Here is a 20,468-nt window from a genome sequence, read left to right on the forward strand (position 1 = left end):
TGCACTGCCGGCTCTTCCGCAACTCCAAATAGAGCTAACCCCCAGCCTGGTTTGACCCGGGCCTTCACCACCTGCAAAATCACTCCCGTCACTCCCTTCCAATACCCTTCCAGTGCCGGGCACGCCCAAAACATATGTGCGTGGTTTGCCGGGCTCCCGCCACACCTTCCACATTTGTCCTCCACTCCAAAGAACCTGCTCAATCTTGCTCCCGTTATGTGTGCTCTATGTAGCACCTTAAATTGAATCAGGCTAAGCCTGGCGCATGAGGAAGAGGAATTTACCCTGCTTAGGGCATCAGCCCACATACCCTCCTCTATCTCCTCCCCTAGTTCTTCTTCCCACTTTCCTTTTAGTTCGCCCACCGACTCCTCCCCCTCTTCCCTCATCTCTCGATAAATCTCTGACACCTTGCCCTCTCCGACCCACACCCCTGAAAGCACCCTGTCCTGTATCCCCTGTGTCGGGAGCAACGGAAATTCCCTCACCTGTTGTCTAGTAAATGCCCTCACCTGCATATATCTCAAGAAATTTCCCCGGGGCAACTTATACTTTTCCTCCAAATCTCCCAAGCTCGCAAAAGTCCCATCTATAAATAAATCTCCCACCCTCTTAATTCCCAACTGGTACCAGCTCTGAAATCCTCCATCCATTCTTCCTGGGGCGAACCTATGGTTGTTCCTGATAGGGGACCCCACCAGGGCTCCCCGCACCCCTCTCTGTCGCCTCCACGGTCCCCAAATATTCAGTGTTGCCGCCACCACCGGGTTCGTGGTAAACCTTTTAGGTGAGAACGGTAGCGGCGCCGTTACCAGCGCCTCTAAGATTTCAATTATTAGTTAAGTAGTGCGAATGTTAGACTTGAGGTGGTTTAAGTTGCATAAAAAAATTTGCAGTTTAATTATTTTCTTATTATTGATGCTCCTATTTCATTGATAGTCCACATATTTTTATGTACTTGAGTTAGAGGGTTTCACGTAATGTTTTTTTTTTGTCATTCATAAGTTCAGCATTTATTTCCCATCCCTAATTGCCCTTGAGAAGATGGCAGTGAGCTACCGCTTTGCATACACCTGAGTGGCTTACTCGGCCATTTCAGAGGGCAGTTAGGAATCAACCACATTATTTTGAAACTGGAGTCACGTATAGGCCAGACTGGGTAAGATTATTAGTGAACTAGATGGGCTGTTATGACAATCCAGTGGTTTCATGGTCACCATTACTGACATTAGTGTTTATTCCAGATTTTTAATTAATTAATTGAATTTAAATTCTCCAGCTGCTAGGTTGGGATTTTAGCATGTGCCTAGATCACTAATTGAGGCCTCTGGTTTGCTAGTCCAGTAACATAACGATTATGCTATTGTACCCCTATGTCCTGTAGTAAAACAAGCTATCCCAGGAGATTATTGTGTATATGGAAGAAAACATTGCTTTGATAAAAATCGCTGCATAATTTTTTAAATATAATCCTGTTGATTTAAGATATTTGAAATACTTGCTCCTTGGCATCTTGTGTTGATTGGACTGTCAGAAATGTCAAATATTGGCTTGCATGCTTATCTTGACCAACCTGATTTCACTGCTTTTTCCTGGCTCAAATAAGTAATCTAAATGTTCTTTCAAGTGCTTTCAGAACATTGACCAAAACTGTTCCTCAAAGGTCATTGAACATTTTACAAACATACTTTATTGCTTATTTCACCTGAGGTAGTTGTGTGAAGCAAACTTGAGCGAATCATTGTCAGAGATGGAATTAGATTGCTAGCTGCACTTTTATTTTTGTAGCTTGTAGCATTCAAACTCCCATAATTTAGGTCTATATTCATTATATTTTAAGGGGGGAAAATGAGCTCCGAATAAAAATACTAGTTGCTCCCTTTAGGATGAACTTGCACCATTTTATTTGAGTCTCAGTCCCAAAGAATCTGAGTCTTCTGTACAGCAGTATAATCAAAACTGAAATTGGCTGCTGAGTTTAGGAAGCTGGTGGTGTTGAACTGTAATCTGTTGCTTTTAACCAACACCCAAAATAGTGCATATAATATAATCGGCAGAAATTCAATGAAGCGTTTATGCACGCCCTTGTCCTTGGGCGTGTTATGCATCTTGGTGACTAATCCAGGCTTTGGAACCTTGATGCAAACAATGGTCGTCAACCTTGCATGGCTTAATAATTTGCTTAGTCTAATTGGTTTCAATCTTATGAAACTCTAGTTCTCTTCCTCAAATTGAATATTCTACCACAATCATTATTCTTGACAAATGTTGCCTCTAGTTGTGTTTTAACTGATTCTTCGTTTGACCTTTTTTGACTTCTTGGCATCTGTTCTTTTTCTACTTTTCCAATTGCAGGAGAATCACAAATGTGTTTGTCTTCATAGCTGGGGTCCTCCAAACTGACAAATTGTCCAGTTGGCAAAAAAGACCATTCCTCATTACACTTTCCACTGCTGCATTCAGCTAACTGGCAAAGAGCCACTGCAGCTGACTGCTTCTTCTCATCATTACTGCTTTGTGTACTTTTGACAGCGTTTAATGTTTGCAGGTTGCTGACAACATCTTTTTCTGACTGGCCTTTCCATTGATCTGTTTTTTTGCAATCTTTGCCAGTGCTGAGATCTTCCACTAAATTACTTTTTAAGTCAGAATGAAGTGACTTGCTGCCATTTAAGCACTTTGCCTCTGCCCTTGATTCTATGGAAGTGCTATCAAGTTGTGGTGGAATTGAATCTTCAGGTGTCGGCCAGCAATGATCATGTTTAACTTTGACTGAAAGATTTAACGGTACATCCTGTACTTTTATAGTAGTTTGATACTTTTTATCTAGTGGGCAGTAATTGCCATCTGAAGAATTTTCATTTGAGTCTTGTGGAAGATTATTAGTTGTAGTCCCATACAGCTTGTCCTGCTCTGTTTTTGCTTTTTCTTTCTTGGAAAGGTTTAATGGGATCATGTTGGTGGAGCCTGTACTTGTGGATACCAGGGAATTGCCATGGTAGTAATCCAAAATGGTGACATTAGAATAAGTTGAACTGGATGGTGAATGCTCATTGGCGACCAGGATTCTGTAAGCAGAGTAGCAAAATTTGATTTTCAGACTGAATTTTATAGTTGTTACATATTTTAAACATAAAGGCATAAAAACAACTTGTATTTATAGAGAGCCTTTCACATTCTCGGAACTTTCCAAGGTGCTCCACAACTAGTGCATTAAGTGAACAGTAAAATCCCACAAAAAAATGATAGAAATAACAAGATAATCTTTTTTTCGGGGTGTTGCTTAAGGGAAAATGTTGTTTAGGACATTGGGAAAAGTTCTCCACTCTTTGAATAGACTAAAGAATAGTTTACATCTACTGGAATAGGCAGACAGGTTCATGGTGTAATGCCTTATTTGCAAAATGGCACACTGAGGAAGCACTGCATGGAAGTATCTGTCCACCTAGATTATTCACCCAAGTCTTTTGAGTGGGGTTTGAACCCAAAACATCTGACTCGAGACCGTTAGCACTGAGCTAAGGCTGACTCATTGGTTAAAGAAAATGGTGGGAATGCACAAAGCACAACATTGATAGTACCTCCAAAGCGGTTAACAAAAATTAGTTACTTATATTTTTCAGATTCATAACACTTTAAATAGTCTCATTCAGAGTTGACATATTTAAATCTGTCATGGTGGCAGGATAATTAACCAAGTGTTTTTAAAAAAATATTTTTTTTAATAAATAGAGGTGGAGAGTAGAAAAGCAATGAAGTTATGATTAAACCTTACAATTACTGGTTACGCCTCACTAGAATACCGTGTCCATTTCTGGGCAGGGTACTTTGTGAAAGATTTAAAGACCTTTGCGAATGCACAGAGTTATGTGCAGAGACTTGATGCTGGATTGTTGTTCTTAGAACAGAGAAGCTCGAGGAGCGATTTTAATTGAGGCATCCAAAGAATAGTTTGGTAGGAGATTGGGCAAAACTATTTCCTTTGACCGGATGGTTGGTAACAAGTATACACCAATTAAAAAGAATTGACAAAAGAACCATGGGGGACATAATTTTTATTTGCAGTTCTTATAATCTAGAATGCACTGTCTGGTGGAAACCGATTCAATGGTGGATAATAATGCAAAACAACGCTATATTGTGTGGATTATAGTTCTGAAATTAAAATCCTCTGGAATTACTTAGTGAGCTGAGCTTGATTCCATGAACGCTTGCTAGTGTACATAATATGGTGCCAATGCAGCTGTTAGAAAATGCATATAAGCAATCTTAAGAATGCAAAATGTCGAAAACAAGTTGAAAACTCTTAATGTTTGCTGTACCTGCTGTCTGGTCCTTGGCTTTCTGGCTGATCGTGTTGATTGTAGAATTTGTTTTTGTGTGGATTTGGGATATTTTCGACTGGTCTGAAGTGCGTAGGGCGTTCGTCCAATCTGTTATTTCTAAAGTTTGCGTTTGAAAGAGACTTGTTGGGAATTTCACCGAAATGTTCTGAAACCATACTTGTTTGAGCAAAGGTTGGGCTAGGTCGACCTGGAGAGCCCATTGCTGCACTTCCTGCTTTAGGGCTCATTTTTATATTTGTTCTCCCTGTGTATGAATCACTGTTCATGTTCAATGTTGCAGTATTGTTATTTTTTGAATATGCTGTAGGAATGGAATTCTCCCATTCTCTGGGAAGCATTCTGTGAGAATCTTGGTGATATAATTCTGGTGGTGGTGAAGCTTCAATAAGTGAAGGACTGCCAACTGGCAGATGTGTATTTTGATCCCTGGTGGTATTACTTGCTTGGTGAGGCTTCAGGCCAAACCGGTGAATAGGATATTCAGTTGCATTGAGGTGATGGACTCCATAAGGAATGGGAAGGTTTGAATGCAAATGATGAAGAATCTTGTACTGCTCTAATGTTGATAGAACTAAATGTCTTGGCAAAGTCATGCCTGGAGTTTGTAGATGAGGCAGCGGAAAATGTTGTTGGTCAGGAGAAACATACAGTGGAATTGTTGGGCTGTCATATTCAAGTGGCTTACCAGTGAGGAGATAGGGTGAAAAGACCACCCTTGAGCCTCGTTCAGCGTAATAGTGTGCATAATCTGGAATCAATGGTGATGTGTTGGGAGGAATTGAACCAAAGCTTTCATTTGTTTTGGAAAGCTCTGGTGAAGGTGAAGAAGGACGTGCTCGCCATTGGTCACCAGGGCTGTAAAATGCTGACTTCATTCGGATGGGAGATGCCCGGATGTTTGAATTTTCTGAAACAGAATTTGTGTTTCCATTGTCTTTTTCGCTGGACCTCAGTCCTCCAACAGGCAAGAAAGCCGAGGACCTTTCATCCTTTCCGATAGCTCTTGGTTTTTCAGATTCACTTGTTGCAGGAATCATGTGGCATGGTTCCTTCTGTTGTTTGATCTTTGTAACCGGCGCAAAAGTTTGATTATTCGTTCCTACATTTTCTTTGATTTCATGATTACTGATGATCTGATGACTTGTAGTTTTATCTGTAACAGGATTTGTGCATTCCAAAATGTTATTGGGTTTGCTGATTGATGTCCTCTGATCATTGCACCCATTTGACACATCATCGATCTGGTTGAGTACGTTAGTCTCATTCGGACTTGACTTTGGATATTTTCCTGTTTGATCCTGGTCTGTAACCAGTGAGATTGAATTTTCACACAAGCTGTACTTCATGTGGTTAAACAGGTGCGATTTCTCATTGCATGTGAATGGGCACTGGAAACACTTGTATTTGAATGGTTTTCCTGGAGGCCGAGGAATGTAGTGAGGTTTTTTTGGTTTGCGTTCTTTAGTGAGGCTCATTTTTTGTTCTTGAGGAAGATTGTTAATTAGTGGTTCTCCCGGGCCTTTATTTTTGTAGATTGGTTAAGTATATTTAAATTGATAATTAGAAACCTCCACTTTCGTTGTACAGACAACCAAAATATATGACTGAATTAGTACCGAAATAAGTTGTATGAGACTGTGGAAGAAAGAATGAAAACTGGTTAACTTTGTCTAAAGATGAGCGTAAAAGCCAGCACATTCCATAAGGCACGCCTGGTTTCAGAGACTTGTTTGCAAATTTGGTAGTGTGGCAAAAGGCCACCTTTTGTATGACGTCAATACATCCATACAGATAAACCAGTATGATCCACTGTATAAAATATTGTATGTATTTTTAATAACCCAAGGGGAAGTTATAAAATTTAAACCATCAATGTAAATCTGGCTATTTCAGCTACGTTGAAATCTGGTAAATCCCATGCTTATAATTACTCTTATAATAAAATGTCAAGCCCATATAAAAATTGCCCCTGTGTCTTCACAGGACGTGCAAAAAGATATTAAGAAATGACTTTACCACCAGATTTTCCAGTTTGTTCCCATTCTTTAGAAAAAGCAGTTCCTAGAGCTGCTAAATATTTCAGAACTATAGGTTCAAATAGCCACATTTCTTTTGTTAGCATGAGCTGATTAGTTACGTATTATGAGTTATGTGAAGGTTGATTATTGATGTAATAACAAACAACAGTTGAAAACATTTGATGCAGTTCTCCAGTCTCTTCAGTTCATTTCATTTAAATCAGGTGAGAGAGTTAGAATCTTAACTGGTGCCGACACTGACACAAGTAAAATTTGGATCAGTCAGTTGGACTCTTATCTTGGTCTTGGGTTTAAGCCAAAATCCGGGACTTGAATCCATAATTTACATTGCCATTTCAAGCACTTTGGGATATCCTGAGGACATGAGAAGTGCTAAATAAATACTAGTTATTTACAGCAAATGTCTACTCAGACAATTATTGCAAAACCACACTTGCTGTTTTATCATTCTGGCTGCAGATGATTCCTGATAATAGCAGAAGGACAGTACAGGCCATTTGGTGCTAAAATCAGATTGCTATCTTTCACAAAGGTTGGATTCAGACCATTCATGTCTGGGATATAATGGCAAACAGCAAACTATTCTATCAATGACCACTTAGCTTGGCCCTGGCAATTTTGTCTTTGGAGAAACAAAAGCAATTCAAGATGGTTTTCCTTTCCACCAGAGAAATATATGCCATCTCATTTATATAAGTGCTGCTACAGAAGATGGGTCTATATCCAGCGCTGTCATGTAAATGGGGCATTGGACAGTAAATTAATTTGCTCTTTTTATTAAAAAGGTAATCTTGGTGAAAGGTTCAACTCAATTTTTTAAACTAAGCTGTCACTGACCTATGTTAATGTATCTTTCCATTCCAATTGTTCTTTTTATTTCCATACATTTTTTCAGTTCAAGTGACAGTGTTTGGGCTTTGACAGTTTTTTTTTCTTGCCACTCTTAGCTGGGCGCTTTGGGAAGATGAAACATGATATTGAAGGGGTACAAAGTTTAGAAGGTGATTCAATTTTGACGGCAGTTGCCTGTAAATGCAGGTTTGACTAGCAAGGCTGACATAATTTCATATTCAGTTGAATAGATATTTCTTTGCACAAAAATATGTTTTTCACCAAACAATTTTCTTTTCATTGTGTTTGGGTTTTCACACTGTTGTAAACTTTGTGTATTATACAATCCTAGTTGGTGGGGAAATCTTGTTTGAATTTATCAGTGGAATGCAAATAGGCTTACTTGCGGTCTTTATTCTCCGTGTAAAACAAATGACATTTGTTTTTTTCTTTTTATCAATAGCATTATTTTGACTGAGACCGTTAAGAACCATGAACTCAGATTTCACTAACCTGATATGAGAAGTGAAGAGATGCTTGAGAAACTAATGTATTGTTTCAAAGAGCTTGTACGGTTAGCTTGTGTTGCCAACAAGACCTGTTGCAGCTTGTCCATATTACAGTCCTCTGATACTGGTTCATGAGAAACTTTGATAGTTTCGTTCTCATGGTTTGAAAGCTGTGTGATATGTTACCCCAAAGGCTAGATGCTTTTATTTTTATAATAAAGATTTAACTGATGTGTCCCTCATTACTAATTACTCATTACTGAGCTCTCTGTGGCCTGAACCCCAAAACATGTTCGAATTAATTGTTTCCGTTAACCTTTTTAACCCAAATAACTGTAAGGCATATTTTAATTGACAAGTTGTTTATTCTCTACTTAAAAATAAATGGGATCAATTTAGTTTCAGGTCAGATATTTGTTTTCCATACTTTGCTAGGGGAAGTAGAAGGAAATGAATAAACCATTTGACATAGAAATATTGGGGTAAAAGTTAATTTAAGAGCAAGAATTGCAATGTTAAAAATGATCCTAAATGTAACTTTGCACTGATAGGTATTCTACCAAGTGCGAACACATAGGAATAATGTTGGCGATAGATTATCTTGGGCTGTGCAGTTATACAAAGGAATGTAAACTGAACTGTCAAATAGGTTTGGTAACCTCAAGATTGGATAGTTCAAATTCAATTTAGACGCTGCTGGGAAGGAGACATGGAAGGGTCAGTGAGTTCAATCTTATAACCTCAGGGCACTGATTTGCTGCAGTCCACTTGGTAATAGCATATAGATTATCAGGCAGTGGATGTTTTTGAAGGATAACATTTTAGACATTTGTGGCATTGAATAGAATCAGATATAAATTGATTTTATCTTTGGAGTATGTTGGTTCTGGATTAGTATGGTGTTTAAGATTCAAGGTTTTGGTGTCAGCTTGTCAGATACTTTATATGCTAGACAAGCTAGTATGTCTTCTTAATCAATGTTCCATTGGCACGTAGATATCATTTTATAGAAGTGATTCTATAATTGTGTTGGGTCCCCTGCCAAATCCTACCCTATTTGCACGACAAGGAAATTTAAGCAGCAGATGGCAAAGTGCAAAAGGAATATGTTCAGATGCCATATCTGGATATTTGAAAATTCAGAGCATTTTGTGTAGTTAATTCAAGTCATGTTCACAACTTTACCAGTCTGGTTAGAGTCTTTCTTATTGCCATAGGAGGGTCTGCACAGGTGTGTGGAACAATGTGCTACCAGCCAGAATGATCCACCCAAATGATAGATAACACCTGCAACACTTAAAGCTTTAAAACAAGAATGTTCACTCATCTACACTGCAAGGTTGCCTCCGTGGATGCCGATGGCACCCTGAGCCAACGTTTTTGGATAAAGTAGGTATTAAAAGCTCTTTAACAGCTCCATGTCAATTCTTCCCATGGGGACTTTTACTGAAGCTGGTGGCATGGAATAATTGTCCATCTAATAATTAGTAAATTAGAATGAACATTATTCTCTGCATGTTATTTTTGATGTAATTAACATCAGGTCTTTATTAGTGATGAAGAGAAAATAACTTGAAAATGAGAGAAATGCTGCTGTTGCAAGTTAGATTTAATGAATAAAGGATTTACTTTGAGCTAAAATTATGCCATTCCATTTCTTCTTCCTGCATTGACCAAGATTTTAGTTTGAAAATGCTATGGACAACTGTAATTTGCATTTCAGATTCAGGTGTTGGTGAAATCTGCTTGAACTTGATAAAGCAAGATTATCCCAGCTGTTGTATGCTCTATCTCGAATGTTTTCAGTTCTACTCATATTAAGTGGGGACTCTTGTTTCCTAAACAGATTCTGGCTGGCTCCCCTCAATTACTTGGTTGTTGTCATGATGCTACATAACATTCATGTGAGACATTTCCCAAGGATATATTGCACTTGAGCTAAATTGGTCTAATGCACGTTAAGATTGGAACTATAAAATCTACTCTATCAGACATTTCAGAGATTGGTACTTCGCAGCATTTTGTGCAAGAGTAATAAGAAAAAGCGCTAGTTTAAGTGACGCCCAATTACGAAAATTTGAGATGATCACACAATAGTTTTTGCAATGAAAATTGTGTCTTGGAAGACAATTGAGCTGTTGCACTCAAAAGTAGATGCTAGTGCAATAAAGCAGTCTGTTGGCCTTTATTGTAAGGGGAATTGAGTACAGGAATAAAGAAGTCTTGTTAGATTTGCACAGGGCATTGCTGAGACCACACCTGGAGTACTGTCTCCTGTACTGGTCTCCGCATTTAAGAAAATATATGCTTGTATATTGGCAAGTCATGTTGGAGCTTTGTAGATTCTTAGTTAGGCTGCACTTGGAATATAGTGTTCAATTCTGGGTGCCACACTACTTGAAGGATGTGGAGTCTTTGGAGAAGGTACAGAAAAGATTTACCAGGATGTTGCCTGGTATAGAGGGTATTAGCTATGAGGAGAGATTGGAGAAACTTGGCTGGTTCTCACTGGAACGATTGAGATTGAGGGGCAACCTGATAGAAGTTTACAAGATTATGCGGTGCACGGACAGAGTGGATAGTCAGAAACTTTTTTCCCAGGGTGGAAGAGTCGATTACTAGGTGGCATAGGTTTAAGGTGCAAGGGGCAAAGTTCAAAGGAGATGTACGAGGCGAGTTTTTTTTACACAGAGTGGTGGAGCCTGGAACTCGCTGCCAGGGGAGGTACTTGAAGCAGATATGATAGTGACTTTTAAAGGCCGTCTTGACAAACACATGAATAGGAAGGGAATAGAGGGATATGATGCCCGGAAGGCGAGGGGGTTTTAGTTCAGACGGACAGCATGGTCAGTGCAGGCTTGGAGGGCCGAAGGGCCTATTCTTGTGCTGCAATTTTCTTTGTTCTTTGTATTGGAGGTAGTACAGTGACTGCTCACTAAATTAGTCCGAGAGGCTGAGCATATTGGGTCTAGACATTCTCTGGGATTTAGAAGAATGACAGGAAATCTCATCGAAATGTATAAGATTCTGAAGGGGTTTGCAAGGGCAGAGGCTGAGAGATTGGCCAGCTGGCCAGGAAATCTAAAACTCAGGATAAAGGGCTGATCATTTAAGACTGGGATGAGGAGAAATTGCATCAGTCAAAAAGGTTGGGAATCTTTGGACTTCTGTATCTCAGAGAGTCGTGGACGCTCCATCGTTGAATATGTTTAAGGTTGGTACGGGCAAATATTTGGTGTCTCAGGGAATTAAGGGATATGAAGAATGGGCAGAAAATTTGAATTAAAGCCCAGGATCAGCCATGTACGTATTGAAAGGTGGAACAGGCTTGACGGGCCATGTGGCCCGCCCCTGCTCTTGCTCTGTTCTTGTGTTGCTCTTGCTTTTTGTGTTCTTATGTTGATCAGTGATTTGCTCTCAGAAACTTACTCTGTCGGAACTTGATTTTTTTTGTGGAAAACTCAATTTATATTTAAGGCCTACAACCCTTAAAGAAATATATATTAAAAAGAAAGCAAATGCTAGAAATATAAAATGAAAACAGAAACTAATGATTAAAAATACATTTCTGCAAAGAAAAATATGGAGCCATCGTACTGGTAATGGCTGATCTTTTGTGGCTTTCCAGTACTTCCTATTTATTAATTTAAATAGAAGCAGGGGCTGGTTTAGCACAGTGGGCTAAATAGCTGGCTTGTAATGCAGAACAGGGCAGCAGCGCTGGTTCAATTCCTGTACCAGCCTCCCCGAACAGGCGCCGGAATGTGGCGACTAGGGGTTTTTCCAGTAACTTCATTGAAGCCTACTTGTGACAATGAGTTATTATTATTATTATTATTTTGAGAGATGTTGATTGTTGATCCCATGATCAGCCGAAAAAGTAAATTTGAAAGTTCATAATGTTCTGGCATGTCTTGTTCAGAATATTAAAGCATTTGCGGTGCCAACTTAAAATTTGTTTTTTGGAAGTTAGACGATTTCTTGTGGTGAGACACGGCATTGTGAGCGGCAACAGCAGACAACTTGTATTTATATAGCGACTTTAACAAAGTTACCCAAGGTGCTTCACGGGCATGGTATAAAGCAAAATTTGATATTGAGCCACATAAGCAGTTGACCAAAAATGTGGTCAAGGCGGTAGGTTTTAAGGAGCATCTCAAAGGAAGGAAGAGACCGATTTTTTTTCGGAAACAAATTCTCGAGCTTTGGGCCCAAGAAACTGAGGCATGGCCACCCACTGGTGGTGGAGCAGTTTAAAATCAGGAATGCCCAAGGGGCCCGAATTAGAAGAACACCAATATCTCAGAGTGGAACTGGAGGAGAATGCAGGGATAAGGAGGGGTGCGACGCCAGTATGATTTGAAAACCAGGATGAGAATTTAAAAATTACTGCGCTGTTTGACCGGGTGCCAGTGTAGGTCATCAAACACAGGTGTGATGAGTGAATGTGACTTAATGGCAATTAAGAACACGGCAGCAGAGTTTCAGGTGACCTCAAGGTTGCACACCCTAGAATGTGGGAGACCAGCCAGGAGTGTATTGGAATTGTCAAGCTAGCGATTACAAAGGCACGGAGGAGGATTCAACATGAGATTGGGGGGTGGGGGGGCTGGTTGACCAATGTTAGGGAGGTGCAAAGAGGTGGTTTTTTGATGTGGCTTAAAGCTCATCAAAGAGTCAAAAATGACCAACATTATGAACTATCTGTTTCATCCTCTTGACAGTTGCTAGGGAGAGGGATGGCGTTTGTAGCTTGGGAACAGAGTTTATCATGTGAATTGAAGACGATGGCTTTGACTTTCCCAATATTTACTTGGAAGAAATTTCTGCTCATCCGACATAAGATGCCGGACAAGAAATAAGTAAATTTAGCAATAGTAGATGAGTCGAGAGTGGTTGGTGGTGAGTTTGGAGATGAAAGATCAACCTTATCAAGAGACACTGCAAAAGTCTGTGCAAGGTAGATGCAGTGGCCCAATTTGTAAAATCACTTAACCATACAGACCAATAGGTCAAAAGCTCAATTCTTGGTTTATGGTTCCCAGTTGACCTTAGTTGTAAAAGTAGTGGGGTGCCATATTTGGTCTCATTGGCCCTGACTTGTAGAAAGAAATATTCACTCGGTTCTGGTACCTGATTGTTATGCACTCAGCTCTACTAGAAGACTGCATATTTGAACGTTTTGTGAGGACTAGATAAAACTCGAGATTGTTGGCCCTTCAGTCAAATCACTGGCTGCTGCTAAAACTGACACCTGACAAAAAGGCACTTAAATGCCATTGGGCACGTGATGGACATGGCCTGGCAGCTCCACAGAAATTATTAAAATGGCTGAAAATTTATGTTTCCATATCTTAAGGTTGTGTTTACAAGTTGGCATATTTTTAGTGCGATCATATCTTTTGAGTAGTTAAATGTCTACGATCGATTACAAAATAATATCTTTTCTTTCATGCAACATTTACAAAAATGCACAAATGACCAATTTTCTTATGTAAAATTATTTTAAAATGTATAAAATATAAGTGTTAATTAACAACATACAGTTGAGGGTGTAATTGTTTTTCACTACACTCTTCCATCCCTTTTATGGAAAAGAAAACATTTTCTTGCCTTTTAACTCCTCACATGGCATTGCCCCTCTTCCTGACCCCTCATGGTTGCTGTGCCTCTTAAATGCTGCTCTCATGGACTTCTTTTTAGACGTGTATGAAAGCAGGCAGGATGACCCTTCTTTCATTTCTCCTCCCTCCCTGCAGGGAAGTACTTAGCTTCTGTTTGTGCCACCCACTGATGGCATGTACAACTTGTTCTATTTTTGATTTTGGTGCCGAAATTGTACTGCGCACAGAAATGGGCTCCCAGCAATAGCAACAATTTAAAGGTCAGAATGATGATGCATTTCTGAACCGCCCAAAGTAAAATAAACTCCCTTTTCTGCCAGGATGTGGCCAGAGAAGGCAAATATCTGATCGATCCAAGGTATCTTATTTGGTGATAAGTTAACTTCTAAGTTCCGAAAAGGAAATTTATACTCTTTGGAGACATTTTTTGACTACTCAACTATATGTTTTCAATTTTTCTCCTGAAGCGTGTTCACAGAACATCATCTTTATGTAGATAACCCTTGCCTTCACCACTGATGATTTTTGTTTGGCATGCACAGTTAAAATTAACTCCTGAGGCTGACAGATAATCATGTACACAAACTTTGATAACTGAAAGTACTGATTTAGTTTGACTAGTATTGGCATAGTTTGCATTTTTATATGAGAAATATAGTCAACTATTCTGCTAAAATTGTTTGAAAATGGAAACAAAAGTTCCATTTAAGATGGGTGAAACCAATACTCAAAAAACTTTTAATATGAGAAACTTTAGGAATTGAATGTATTTTTTATTTGTATTTTCCATTAGTGCCTTGTATTAACTGTTTGAAAGGGGAACTGCTTCTAAATCTACTTTATAACCAGTCTCTAGGAGATGCGTTCAAGGTGTCCTGCCTTCTGACGTTACTCATTCTTCAACTTTGCAGTGTTTCTTCCCCCACCACCTCTCACCAACACAGACTGAAAACTTGATAATTTGGGGAATTTCATGGGTAAACTTATGTGGTATAGAATATTGATACACTAAAGGTGATCAGGCACTTTTCCACTTGACATGGCACAACCCAGTGCAACCAAAACTAGGAAAAAATGGACTTAATCAGAATGGATAATCTGTACTTCAGCAACGTATCACACCTCTTGATTGCCTGTTTCTTGTAAATTATATTTTCTGTATTTCACAAGTTATCTGAGTTCATCTCCTGTTGGCTCATTTCTATGCCTGGAGGATAGAATGACGGTGAATGCGGAGATTTAGATGCAGGTTCCTGAAGTGGGTGTGTATGTGCTGACACACAGACTTTAACCGTACCTTAGCACCTTGCTTAAAGCAGTCGCACAGGTGTATGGACAACAACTGCTTTTTGCAAATAAAGCGTGGTTTCTTAGGTTTTGAATCGTGTATTTACCAAAGTCTGTAAATTGCTTCTGAGTTTTCTTCAAATTCTTGATAAATTTCTAGTGTTGATTTATAAATTGGATTACTTAATGAGGGCTTAAAAACACGCTATCTTCAAATCTAAAAATTCAGCTTTTGCGTTGAGATACCACACAATATTCATTAGTTGATAGCACTTCGGACCAATTAATGATTCTTCTCTAGGACTTTTTTCCCTTCCTAATGGGATGGTGTGCAAGTAAATTAATAAAAAGATCTTCATATAAGTTTTTTAAATGTATGAATTTCTGTGACGTTCCTGGTACTTCTTTTTAAACATCTTTCTGCCATATCCTAAAACACTTCAGTCAAACTAAATTAGTTTTGTTTGCTTTATTTAGAAGTTATAACCCATCTGAATAAAACCTGTAATAATGTGTAATGTGCATTAAACGAAATATAAGTTGTGTTAATTAGTAAACACTCTTGCAACCATTGAGACTTTAGAGAATTGAGATTTTAGTAAATATATTTTGCAATCAGAGCATAATATGGTACATTATCTATTATACAACTACAATTTACTAAGTTCACATTGATCGTCATCAGATGATTTCAGCATAAGAATGACTAATTTAGAATGATTAAAAACAAGTTTAAAAACAAAACACAATGCACTTACCTTGTATATATTGAGTGCAAGTGTGCTTTTTGCTGATTACTATTGTCATGAATATACTGCGCTGAAGCAAAGTGGGTGCTCTCCTTGATTGTTAGGTGAAAATGAAGCGAGTAGTTCCAGTAGGAGGGACTATAAGTGAAGGAGTTGGGCCCTGAAGGCATGGAGATGCACCTGATGTTATTCCTGCCCCAAGCAATGATTCATGTGTTTCTATCCAGTTACAGCTTTCTTCCAGTATTACCTCAGCAACTGATTTGCAAAGCAAAATTGTTTTGGTTTCTACTGGCCATTTTACAGCAAGCTGTCATGTTTACACAAACTTGAACTTCTGTGGTGTAAGCAAGCACCTTTGTTTGAACTGTAACTCTGCTTACGCTGGTCTTTTCCTTCTAATTTTTTCCCCTTTCCTTCTCCAAGCTCCTTAAACTGCTTAAAAAATCTACCTGTTTAAATACAATTGCGTTTACTGCATTTGCAGAATGTGTTATACCTTACCAAACAAGTTTTGTCAGCTATGCTTGTATTCCATGACTGAAGTTCAGTGCTTAAGCTCCTCCTGCAATCACCAAGCATTAAAATATATGGTTTAAAATGCGCTTCTAAATTCAAGTGCAACTGAATGTGTTCGCTGTTTATCATTCTCCAAAATAGGCATATTTTATTGTGCAAATAAATTGTTGCAGTGCCATTCACAGAGACTACCGTTTAGTATTTACCATGAATAATGTATAGTTTTGTACACCAAATGAGCATTCATAATGACTGACATTGTCTTTGATGATCTTACAGCATGTGTAAAGGGGCTGGTTTAGCACACTGGGCTAAACCGCTGGCTTTTAAAGCAGACCAAGGCAGGTCAGCAGCACGGTTCGATTCCCGTACCAGCCTCCCCGAACAGGTGCCGGAATGTGGCGACTAGGGGCTTTTCACAACTTCATTGAAGCCTACTTGTGACAATAAGCAATTTTCATTTCATTTCATAGAACATAGAACATAGAAAATACAGCACAGAACAGGCCCTTCGGCCCACGATGTTGTGCCGAACCTTTGTCCTAGATTAATCATAGATTATCATTGAATTTACAGTGCAGAAGGAGGCCATTCGGCCCTTTGAGTCTGCACCAGCTCTTGGAAAGAGCACCCTACCCAAACTCAACACCTTCACCCAACACCAAGGGCAATTTGGACATTAAGGGCAATTTATCATTGGCCAATTCACCTAACCCGCACATCTTTGGATTGTGGGAGGAAACCGGAGCACCCGGAGGAAACCCACGCAGACACGGGGAGGACGTGCAGACTCCGCACAGTCAGTGACCCAAGCCGGAATCGAACCTGGGACCCTGGAGCCGTGAAGCAATTGTGCTATCCACAATGCTACCGTGCTGCCCTTGAGAACAAATAAATCTACACTATATCATTTAACCGTAATCCATGTACCTATCCAATAGCTGCTTGAAGGTCCCTAATGTTTCCGACTCAACTACTTCCACAGGCAGTGCATTCCATGCCCCCACTACTCTCTGGGTAAAGAACCTACCTCTGATATCCCTCCTATATCTTCCACCTTTCAACTTAAATTTATGTCCCCTTGTAATGGCTTGTTCCACCCGGGGAAAAAGTCTCTGACTGTCTACTCTATCTAGTCCCCTGATCATCTTATAAACCTCTATCAAGTCGCCCCTCATCCTTCTCTGTTCTAATGAGAAAAGGCCTAGCACCCTCCACCTTTCCTCGTAAGACCTACTCTCCATTCCAGGCAACATCCTGGTAAATCTTCTTTGCACATTTCATTAAAGGAATGTGTCGGAGGATGTTTTCTGTAGGCTTCGAGGTTAATGATTAAACTCGGTGTGTTCTATCCGGTAACAGACACAAAGTGTTTCAGTTGGAAATCTAGGTGGGTGTGCAGTCATAGAGTCACGTGTTCAATCTGGTCATTTTTCTCATTTGTTAGACCTCGTTTTATGCCATATTTGCCTATTGGTAACAAAGTGCTTTGATGCTGTGAAAGGAATTCTGTACATTTTTTAAAAATTCATTTACGGGATGTGGGCATCGCTGGTTAGGCCAGAATTTATTGCCCATCCCTAGTTTCCGTCAGAAGGAGGTGGCGAGTTGCCTCATTGAACCACTGTAGTACCTGAGGTGTAGGTATTTTGGATTTGTTTCTTGTCATGTGTACCGAGGTGCAGTGAAAAGTATTGTTCTGCTTACAGCTCAGACAGATCATTCTGTACATGAAAAGAAAATACATAGGGCAAACATAAAATGCACACTGTGAATACATTGACACAAGCATCAGGTGAAGCATAAGATGTGTGAAGATATCAGATCAGTCCGTTTGAGGGTCGTTTCGGAGTCTGGTAACAGCGGGGAAGAAGCTGTTTTTGAATCTCAGACTTTTGTATCGCCTGCCCGATGGGAGAAGTTGGAAGAGTGAATAAGCCGGGTGGGAGGGGTCTTTGATTATGCTGCCCACTTTCCCAAGGCAATGGGAAGTGTAGACAGAGTCGATGGATGGGAGGCGGGTTGGTGTGGTGGACTGGGCGGTGTAGTTTCTTGCGATCTTGTGCCGAGCAGTTGCCATACCAGGCTGTGATACAGCCAGATAGGGTGCATCTGCAATGTGGGCATGCCAAGTTTCCTTAGTTTCCTGAGAAAGTTTAGGCGCTGTTGTGGTTTCTTGGTTGTAGCATCGATGTGGGTGGACCAGGACAGATTGTTGGTGATTGTAGGTCAGGGCCTGCTTCTGTCAACCATCTCCACCTGGGCCCCGTTGATGCAGACAGGGATGGTTACAATACTTTGCTCCCTGAAGTCAATGACCAGCTCTTTAGTTTTTCTGACATTGAAGGAGATATTGTTATCTTTACACCACTCCACTCGGTTCTTTATCTCCCTCCTGTATTCTGACTCATCATTGTTCGACATCCGACCCACTACGGCCATGTCATCAGCAAACTTGTAGATGGAGTTGGAGTCAAATTTTGTCAAGCAGTCGTGTGTGTGTATAGGGAGTATATTAGGGGCTAAGTACACAGCCTTGAGGGGTCCCAGTATTGAGGACTATCGTGTAAAGGTGTTGTTGTTTATCGTTCCTGATTGTGGTCTATGTGTCAGAAAGTCTAGAATTCAATTGCAGTGAAGAGCCAAGTCCTAGGTTTTGGAGCTTTGATATGAGTTTGGCTGGGATTATGGTGATGAAGGCGGAGCTTAGTCAATAAATAGAAGTCTGATGTAGGAGTCCTTGTTGTTGCGATGCTCCCGGGATGAGTGTAGGGCCAGGGAGATGGCATCTGCTGTGGACTGGTTGTGGCGATATCCGAATTGTAGTGGATCTAGGCATCCTGGGAGTATGCAGTTGATGTGCCTCATAACCAACCTCTCGAAGAACTTCATTACGATCGATGTCAAGGCCACCGGACGATAGTCATTGAGGCACAATGCCTGGTTCTTCTTAGGCACCGTATAATGGTGAGTCAGATCCTGCTTCTTGAAGCAGGTGGGGACAAGGTGGAATGGAGTAGGAAGAGGTAGAAGATGTCTGCGGGCACATTTGCCAGCTGGTTCGTGCATGATCTGAGTGTATAACCAGGGACCTTGTCAAGAACCATCGCCTTCCAAAGGTTCACTTTCAAGAAGACTGATCTGACTTCAGAAGCTGTGACGGTGGGTATGGGTGTGTCCAATGCTGCTGGGGCAGTTGAGAGCAGTTTGATGGTTTCCTGCTCGAACCAAGCATTGAATGCATTGAGTTAATTAGGGAGGGTTGCGCTGCTGCCGGAGATTCTGCTCAGCTTCGCTTTGTAGCCTGTTATGTTGTTTCAGCCTTGCTGCAACCAACGAGAGTCCGTAACGTTAGTCTGTGACTCTTAGTTTGGTCTGATATTGTCTCTTGGCATCCCTGATGACTTTGCGGAGGTCATACCTGGATTTCTTGTTTAGGTCAGGGTTGCCTGACTTGAAAGCCTCAGACCTGGCCTTACGTAGGTAGTCAATCTCCCGATTAAGCCATGGTATCGGGTTGGAGAACGTACGTACTACTTTCTTTGTCACGCAGTCTTCTACACATTTGCTGATAAAGTCTGTGACGGTGGTGGCATACTCGTTTAGGTTGGTCGCTGAGTTCTTAAATATGGACCAGTCAACTGACTCAAAGCAGTCACGTAGGACCTCTACTGCTGCCTCGGGCCAGGACTGCACGGCCTTCTTAACCGGATTCTTCCGCTTAAGTTTCTGCTTGTATGCCGGGAGAAGGTCTGATTTTCCAAAGTGTGGTCGGGGGATGGACCAGTAGGCACCCTTGATTTTGTGTAGCAGTGGTTGAGTGTTGGCATCCCTGGTGGGACAGGAAATGTGTTGGTGGAATTTTGGCAGTACACTTTTGAGGTTGGCCTGGTTGAAGTCCCAGGCCATGTTGAACAAGGCCTCCAGGTGTTCTTTGTCATTGTTATTTATAACTCTTGTGCAATTTGTCCAGCGCCTTCTTCACTTCTGCCTGAAGTAGGATGTAGACCGCTGTGATAATAGCTGAAGTGAACTCCCATGGAAGGCAGTACGGGCGGCACTTCACAATCCGGTATTCCAGGTCCGGGGAGCAGTCGGTATGCCCACAGTGCTTTTAGGGAGAGAGTTCTAGAGTTTTGACCCAGCGACGGTGAAGGAACGGGGATATATTTCCAAATCGGTGGTGAGTGACTTGTAGGGGAGCCTCCAAATGATGGGGTTCCCAGGTATCTGTTGATCTTGTCCTTCTTGATGGTAGTGGTCGTGGGTTTGGAAGGTGCTGCCTAAGGAACCTTGGTGAGTTACTGCTGTGCATCTTGTAGATGATACACAAAGCTGCCACAGTTCGTCAGTGGTGGAGAATTTGAATGTTTGTGGAAGGGGTCACAATCAATCAAGCTGCTGTGTCCTGGGTGGTGTTGTTGGAGCTGCACTCATCCAGGCAATGGAGAGTATTCCATTACATATCTGATTTGTGCCTTGCAGATGGTGGACAGGCTTTGGAGGGTCAGGAGGTGAGTTACTGGCCGTATGATTCCTCGCCTTTGACCTGCTCTGGTAGACA

The 20,468-nt window shown here is 40.7% G+C and overlaps 2 protein-coding genes across 2 annotated transcripts in view; one reads left to right on the forward strand and one right to left on the reverse strand.

The window, feature by feature from the left end:
- The window catches only part of tbcd (tubulin folding cofactor D), a 375,176-nt gene that overhangs the window by 72,335 nt on the left and 282,373 nt on the right, over positions 1-20,468 (forward strand).
- znf750 (zinc finger protein 750) lies at positions 1,881-15,552 on the reverse strand. The gene is made up of 3 exons (XM_072483143.1): positions 15,395-15,552; positions 4,323-5,981; positions 1,881-3,068 (listed from the first exon to the last, which is right to left on the reverse strand). The coding sequence occupies exons 2-3, from the start codon at positions 5,819-5,821 to the stop codon at positions 2,204-2,206; spliced, it is 2,364 nt and encodes a 787-aa protein (XP_072339244.1). The 5' UTR covers positions 5,822-5,981; positions 15,395-15,552; the 3' UTR covers positions 1,881-2,203.

This window comes from Scyliorhinus torazame, chromosome 18 (genome assembly GCF_047496885.1).
Source record: "Scyliorhinus torazame isolate Kashiwa2021f chromosome 18, sScyTor2.1, whole genome shotgun sequence".
Taxonomy (NCBI): domain Eukaryota; kingdom Metazoa; phylum Chordata; class Chondrichthyes; order Carcharhiniformes; family Scyliorhinidae; genus Scyliorhinus; species Scyliorhinus torazame.